The sequence below is a fragment of the Sardina pilchardus genome, chromosome 4 (genome assembly GCF_963854185.1).
Source record: "Sardina pilchardus chromosome 4, fSarPil1.1, whole genome shotgun sequence".
In the NCBI taxonomy this organism is placed as follows: domain Eukaryota; kingdom Metazoa; phylum Chordata; class Actinopteri; order Clupeiformes; family Clupeidae; genus Sardina; species Sardina pilchardus.
In genome coordinates this window covers 30,072,284-30,080,408 of record NC_084997.1, presented here as the reverse complement: position 1 = coordinate 30,080,408, position 8,125 = coordinate 30,072,284, and the positions used below count along the sequence as shown (strand labels likewise).

General features: G+C 43.6%; 1 protein-coding gene across 1 annotated transcript; it reads left to right on the top strand.

The window, feature by feature from the left end:
* LOC134078796 (zinc-binding protein A33-like) lies at positions 1 to 6,483 on the top strand. Its single transcript, XM_062534946.1, has 6 exons — positions 1 to 694; positions 1,212 to 1,307; positions 1,416 to 1,646; positions 1,865 to 1,887; positions 1,973 to 2,091; positions 4,758 to 6,483. The coding sequence occupies exons 1-6, from the start codon at positions 308 to 310 to the stop codon at positions 5,291 to 5,293; spliced, it is 1,392 nt and encodes a 463-aa protein (XP_062390930.1). The 5' UTR covers positions 1 to 307; the 3' UTR covers positions 5,294 to 6,483.
* The last annotated feature ends 1,642 nt before the right edge of the window (positions 6,484 to 8,125 follow it).

Here is an 8,125-nt window from a genome sequence, read left to right as displayed (position 1 = left end):
AAGAAAGGGTTAAACGTCTGAATTGCCACACGACCTGAGTCCCTCCCACTGAGGAAGTGCACCTGAGGGATTTTTGCTGTTCAGTTACAGTGCAGGACACGGTAACTCTTGTACATACAAAGGTATAAATTCATTTCATTTGTCTCTCACAGCAGTTAGGGAGACTGGAAACTTCTGTTGGAGAGTTGTGTTGACACATCAGGATTAATTTCGGTCAGGATTCTGGTTCAGGCTGTCAAGAGTTTTCAGAACAGTGAAAGTGAAAGTAGAAACAGTGTATATTAGAACAACTAAAACGACTAGAGAAATGGCTTCCATGAGTGTGTCAGAGGACGATTTGTCCTGTCCTGTGTGCTGTGAAATCTTCAAGGATCCAGTCATTCTGACCTGCACTCACAGCATCTGTAAAGTCTGTCTGAAGACATTCTGGGAAACCAAAGGATCCAGAGAATGTCCAGTATGCAGGAGAAGATCCTCCAAAGAAATGCCTCCTCTTAACCTGCATCTGAAGAACCTGTGCGAGAATTTCCCAAAGGGAAGAAGTCGGAAAGAACCTATCTGCAGTCTTCACCATTCAGAACTCAAGCTGTTCTGTGAAGATGACAAACAGCTTGTGTGTCTGGTGTGCCGAGACTCAAAACACCACACAAACCACAAATTTAGTCCCATTGATGAAGCAACACTTGATCGCAAGGTAAGATGTTTTATAACATCTACATAAGATGTCTGCTTCTAAATGAATCTCTTCTTGTGTTGTCAGTAACACTCCAATATGGATTTTCTTATCAAATACCTCCACACACGTACACAGTATTTCCTTTAGTTGCTGTACTGCTACTCTTGAACCACCAGGTGTTGTATCAGCATTTCAGGTCAACAGAAATGAATCATATTGACATATTTGTCTGTTATGAAGATAAAACAATTTAAAGAACATATGTAAGCCATTTTCTCAACTAAGCATGAGTGAACTTTTCACGTCATAAGCTTTCCTCCAACATAATAACATGTCAAAGTAAACAAATGATTCAAGTTAGCCACATAAGGAACAATGTCAGCAAAGACTACACACACACACACACGCGCGCGCACGCACACACACACACACACACACACACAGACACACACACACACACATACATTTAACAACATGATGTGTTTTCTGGACCGACCCTGAATATCGCTGTACTATGTTTGTTGATCTCTTTCAGGAAGAGCTGATGGTCAAACTACAGCCCTTACAAAACAAGCTGGATATATTTAAAAAGGCTAAAGAAACCGGTGATGAAACTGCCCAACACATTACAGTAAGAGTGATGCCACCTCCTCTAATAGTGATAACAACATAACTAACATACAACATACACAGATTCCAAGTGTGAGACACCACCATGTGGTGATGTGTGGTATTACAGGTCCAGGCCCAACACACAGAGAGGCAGATCAAGCAGGAGTTTGAGAAGCTTCACCAGTTTCTACGAGATGAAGAGGCATCCAGGATAGCTGCACTGAAGGAGGAAGAGGAGCAGAAGAGTCAGATGGTGAAGAAGAAAATTGAGAAGATGAGCAGAGAGATCTCATCTCTTACAGACACCATCAGAGCCATAGAGAAGGAGATGGGATCTGATGATGTCTCATTCCTGCAGGTTGGTTAAACTTGTTTTAAACCAAAGACTGACTTTGCTGAGTGTACAACTGAGATCAGAACACACACACACACACACACACACACACGCACACACGCGCACACACACACACACACACACACACACACACACACACACACACACACACACACACACACACACACACACACACCTTTCCTACTGATAATATCTACCCCATTTCACCTTATCTTTTCCAGAACTACAAGAGCACAGTGGAAAGGTGAGTGATCTGCCTCCTGTCTCTCTCTTCTCTGTGGTTCTGAACCCAAACCCACAGCAGCACTGACTCCTGTATGTTATTCCAGAGCCCAGTGCACACTGCAGGATCCAGAGAGGGTTTCAGGAGCTCTGATCAATGTGGCAAAACACCTGGGCAACCTAAAGTTCAGAGTCCGGGAGAAGATGCAGGAGATTGTTCACTACAGTGAGTTTACACCCTTAAACACACACACACACGCACACGCACACGCACACGCACACGCACACACATACACACACACACACACACACACACACACACACTGCCAAACACATATAGCCTACTGTACATCCACACATCCACAAAACACAGACATGCACACATACACAAAACACAGACATGCACACATACACAATGCAGCACTGAGTGGCATATTATAATTAGGGCTGGGCACGTTAACACGTTAACATCACGTTAACTCATCAATCAATTAACGCCGATAATTATTTTATCGCGCATTAATTATTTAGGGTTAAATAATTATTTATTTTATACTGTAATTTAAAAGTCTGTTGCTCACAGGCTGGTCACAGGCCCCAGATAACAATTTGGGCCGGATCCGCATAAAAGCCTTTAGATCCACATGTAGCGGACCTACGGTATCTGACTGTGGGCCAGATGTGGCCCACACACAATAAGCGGACCCGTATTGCAGATCCGTACAACACAGAATAAGCGGACCCGTGTCACACACAATAAACGGACCCGTATTGCAGATCCGTACCACACACAAGAAGCGGACCCGTACCACACACAAGAGGCGGACCCGTATTGCAGATCCGTACAACACAGAATAAGAGGACCCGTGCCACACACACACAATAAAAGGACCCGTATTGCAGATCCGTACCACACACAAGAAGCAGACCTGTACCACACACAAGAGGCAGACCCGTATTCATGGGTTTCATCAGGTCCCTTTGCACAGGTGTATCAATCACCATGCAGTCTGCATTGATAATCAAGGTGCTTGATTTTATACACCTGTAGAAAGGGACCTGATGAAACCCATGAATTGCAGATCCGTACCACACACAAGAAGCAGACCAGTACCACACACAATAAGCGGACCCGTATTGCAAATCCGTAGGCCTACAGTACCACACACAATAAGCGGACCCGTATTGCAGATCCGTACCACACACAAGAACCGGACCTGTACGGGTTCGCTTACTGTGTGTGGTACGGATCTGCAATACAGTTCCGCTTCTTATGTGTGGTACGGGTCCGCTTATAGGGCTCGGGATCATGACGTGAAAACTTTGCGGGCACAGCCATATTGGATTACTATGGATTTACTCCCGCCTATTACTGTGTTCCTATCACTTAGTTTTTGCCTTCTTGGTCGTATGTTGCTATGTAGTGGGGTGCAGCGCAAACCAGGACCGCAAGAGGAAAAGAATCGCTAATACTATATTTCTGCTTCTTGTCTTCTGCATCTGAATGAATGGACATCACGTTCGGTGCGCTACCAACATGGCGGCAATATTCCTAGAATGCAAGTCGTGTGCCCGAGCCCTATTGTGTGTGGTACGGATCTGCAATACGGTTCCGCCTCTTGTGTGTGGTACGGGTCCGCTTATTGTGTGGTACGGATATGCAATGCGGTTCCGCCTCTTATGTGTGGTAGCCTACGGGTCCGCTTCTTGTGTGTGGTACGGATCTGCAATACAGGTCCCATATTACATATGACTTTAAGCAGACATTCACAACATCCCCAACTGGTCACCACCATAAAAACTTTAGAATTAAGGATACTGCTTATCACAATTTTATGACTTTATAAACCTCATGGTTTAGATATAAAATATAACCTAGACATTCTCTGATAACTTTAATTATATTTTGTGTAGGCCTATTTTGTTGAGGTTTGCTTCCCAGCATGCATTGCAAATATTAGTTTTGAATTTTGAAACAATGAGGTTGGGACATTTTAGCTTATAGGCTAACCTACTCCACTGATGTTTTGAACAATAACATTACCAGATATGACCATTGACTTAGTAATTTATTAGGGGGGAAATACACCGTAGTCGTGAAAGTATTAGACCTAATCGGGTATAAATATCCAGCTAACTAAATCAATTATTATTCGTCTGGACGTGGTCATCAGTCACCAAGCCGCATCCACAGGTAAGATAAATGTGTATGTGTACTTAAATACTAGACGTAATTGCAAATCCTTACTGTAGACTATTTACTGTTTAATAATGTTGACAGGTGTTTCGCTCCCATAAATAGTAACCTAACGCCACACGATTCGTGACAGAATGACTTGGGGTAAAAGCTAAACGGCGCAAATGCTAAACGGTGAACAGAGCTAGTTGAGTGAAACTCGTGAAAATTCATTTTTCCTCTTTTTACGTTGCGGTGACAAAATAAGTTTTTTAAAATGCTCTGAATCATCGCCGGGACATTATCTTGTTTGTTGGGAGCAGTCTTAGCCCTTATTGGCACCAGATCAGTAAAACGGATCCAAAACAATTTTGGACCGATGTGCGTTTGGACGCCGGATCAGGTCCACTATTCCGGATGTCGTGGTAGGTGTGTTTTGCTATCTGGGACGGACCTGGACGAGTCCAAGTTCATATCTGCCGCAGATCCGTCAAACGGATCCAAAACCATTTTGGACCGATGTGCGTTTGGACGCCGGATCAGGTCCATTATGCAGATCCGTGCCGAATGTTGTGGTAGATGTGGCCCAGTTCCGTCCCAGTGTAGTTTTGCTATCTGGGAACTCTCACTCATTCACACACACCATTTCAAAGCAGTGAACAACAAGTACAAATCAATTATCACCATTACTGAGTGCTCATGTTCCCTCTCTGCAGCTCCTGTGATTCTGGATCCCAACACTGCACACTCAGCACTCATCCTGTCTGAGGATCTGACCAGTGTGAGATACAGTGGGTGGCAGCAGCTTCCTGATAACCCAGAGAGATTTGATACGTATGCCTGTGTCCTGGGCTCTGAGGGCTTTGACTCAGGGACTCACTGCTGGGATGTGGAGGTTAGAAACGGTACAGTCTGGTACCTGGGAGTGAAGACAGAGTCTGGGGAGAGGAAGGGAGAGAGTTGCCATAATAGTGGAGTCTGGAGAGTGCGTCATCATTATGATGGTAATTACATAGCACGCTCCCCATCCCAGCCAGACACCCTCATCACAGTGCAGCAGAACCCCCAGAGGATCAGAGTGCAGCTGGACTGGGACAAAGGAAAACTCTCCTTCTCTAACCCTGATAATAACACACACTTACACACTTTCACACACACTTTCACTGAGAAACTGTTTCCATTCATTCTCATGAACTCATCTATGAGTATCTCACCAGTGAAGGCTGCAGTATCAGTAGAGCAGCTCAGGTAGAGCTATTCACCTGTTGCACTATCAGCTCAGGTAGAGCTATTCACCTGTTGCACTATCAGCTCAGGTAGAGCTATTCACCTGTAGCAGGAGGGAAACACTGAACATGATGCTCAGGAAAACTCATTGTATTTGTGAAATAGTTCACACCAAATCAAAACATATAACTGGGTGATTTATTTTTATTTTCTTGAACTTACCAGAACACTCACAACAGTTTCACAAATCTTTAAACTTTTAACTTCAGTCAGCCTGTTCATTTAATGTGTAAACCCACTTTACAACATTAGGTCTTGTAAGGGTCCTAAATCCCCGGCTGATGATAATCCATCTTATGTGGACTTTTGATCAGATACTCTGCTTCATCATGGAAGTGTCAACAGGGGAAGTTAACTAGGAACAGGGAATATAAATCAAATGTATGTTATGTATTGTCATGTCTTGATTGATTCGCTCTAACGGTCTCACCAGAGCGGGTCTCACTATAACAATGGTCTCAGTCTCATCAACAACTCACCATGTGATCCCTATCCATAACCAATCACAAACTGAGTAGCCTATTTAATGGATGTTGACACCATGTTCTAGGAGCCATTCTCAAAACTCACACACCCCAGGTGTAGCCGTTATACTCCGAGTTGGGTACTGCATGTTCACTCTCTGATTGTTTTGTATGATCTCTCAAGTATTCCTTTAGCCTATTTTGTAACTGCACATTTTACAGTAACTTGTACATTTTGGAACTTTTAATCGTGTGGCGGCGACATCAAAGATTTTCACAACTCTCTCTTTCTACGGCTCTGCTCTGCTCCACATAGCCTTCCTGTATTACTTGACAATATTGCACAATAGGTAACGGTGTGCCACAATGAACGACTAGGATTACTGGTATCACAGCCGTGTAAGCTGCTGTTGCCATGGCTGCAGCAACTCGAGCTATACTGTTGGTAGAACTTATTTTTGTTGTTTCTTTTCATATCGAAAGTACTCAGTGACCCCGGGAAACAGATCTATGTGAAAAAGCAACCTGCAAAAAATCTGCAACCCTGTATGTGTTCTGGCCTCCATCTTTATGGCCATAAAAGACTCTTGATTGGCTTCATGCATCTGTGACATTACCTTTTGTTGTTTGTAATACAGTATTGTTATTATGTTATTAGATCGTACTGTATGTATTACAGTATATGCATTTACATGTTGTTCTTATATTCCTTATCGGCTTATTACCTGGGTGAGAATTCTGCTACAGTAGGCCTACATCAGTGTCCTTCTGAGAAACCACCCTGCTCATTGATATTATCTGCAGACATATTGCATCAATCGTCATTTTGTCAAGATTCACATATTGTTGATACTGATAGTGATTATGTGATACAATGATATCTTTAACACCTCACATCCAAACTCTCAACACAACTCAGTGTGTAAAACACACCCAGGGTGATGTTTAATAGCAGCCAAAAACTAAGAGAGAGAGAGAGAGAGAGAAATATGTTTTGCCACTTCATAATTCTGTCACTCCTGTTAAACATATGACATGACATGACATAAATCAACATAATTTATCATTATCAAGTAGCCTCAACATCAGAAAAATAGCTGACAAATGTTGTCATGTACAGTAATTGTCCATTCAAAACAAAATGTGCCAATGATGATCATGCCGATTTTACATGGAACTACAGGGACTCACTGCTGGGATGTGGCGGTTGGGGAGAACGGTGATTGGGATATAGGGGTTGTGACAGAGTCGGCCAAGAGGAAGGGAGCTGATATTATCCAATGGAGTGGAGTTTGGTGTTTGATTTATTATGGAAATGGTGAATACACCACAGTCTCAAGCCCACAGCCAGAGAGTCGGCTTAAAGTGAAGCAGAAACCCCAGGGGATCAGGGTTAAGCTGGACTGGGAAAGAGGGAAGGTGTCCTTCCATGATCCTGATAAGAACACACATCTACACACTTTCAAACACACTTTCACTGAGAGAGTGTTTCCATTCTTTGATACCATGTGTAAACATGCCCCACTGAAAATTGTACCTCTGAAGGACTCTGGGATGTTTCCCTAAACCATCTTATTAGATATGTACACTATATTGGCAAAAGTATTTGGTCAATTGCCTTGACTCACACAGGGTTTAATATGACGTTGGTCCACCCTTTGCTCATATAACAGCTTCCACTCTTCTGAGAAGGCTTTCCACAAGGTTTAGGAGTGTGTTCATGGGATTTGTTGACCAGTCTTTCAGAAGCGTATTGGTCAGGTTACATACTGATGTTGGACGAGGAGACTGACTCTCAGTCTCCGCTCTAAATCATCCCAAAGGTGTTCTATTGGGTTGAGGTCAGGACTCTGCGCAGGCCAGTCAAGTTCATCCACACCAAACTCTGTCATCCATGTCTTTACGGACCTTGCTTTGTGCACTGGTGCTCAGTCATGTTGAAACAGGAAGGGGCCATTCCCAAACTGTTCCCACAAAGTTTGCATGTGAATGCAGTAGTTGTTTAGAAGTGTGTGTGTGTGTGTGTGTGTGTGTGTGTGTGTGAATGCAGTAGTTGTTTGGAAGTTTCAGCTCTGTTCTGCAGATGTAGAGCAAGTGCCGCGCCCTCTTTTCTTTACCCATATGAGGCATTATGTGTGTGTGTGTGTGTGTGTGTGTCTTTACCCATATGAGGCATAACTTCAAATGTCATGAAAGCACCTTTGAGTGTGTCCATGTCCATCGTGCCTTCGTGCCGTCCATCTGCAGGTGCCTTTTTACACAGCGACTGCACGCTGTATATACCAGACGAGTAGTTTCCCCTCAGTGTGGGTGTGCTAGTGGAGCTATCAGAG

Bases quoted from the DNA above. Each gene is read 5' to 3' on its own strand.
- LOC134078796 (XM_062534946.1), top strand. From the start codon at position 308: ATGGCTTCCATGAGTGTGTCAGAGGACGATTTGTCCTGTCCTGTGTGC. The intron at 695-1,211 runs GTAAGATGTTTT...GATCTCTTTCAG, and splicing joins AAGCAACACTTGATCGCAAG to GAAGAGCTGATGGTCAAACT. The intron at 1,308-1,415 runs GTAAGAGTGATG...GTGGTATTACAG, and splicing joins AAACTGCCCAACACATTACA to GTCCAGGCCCAACACACAGA.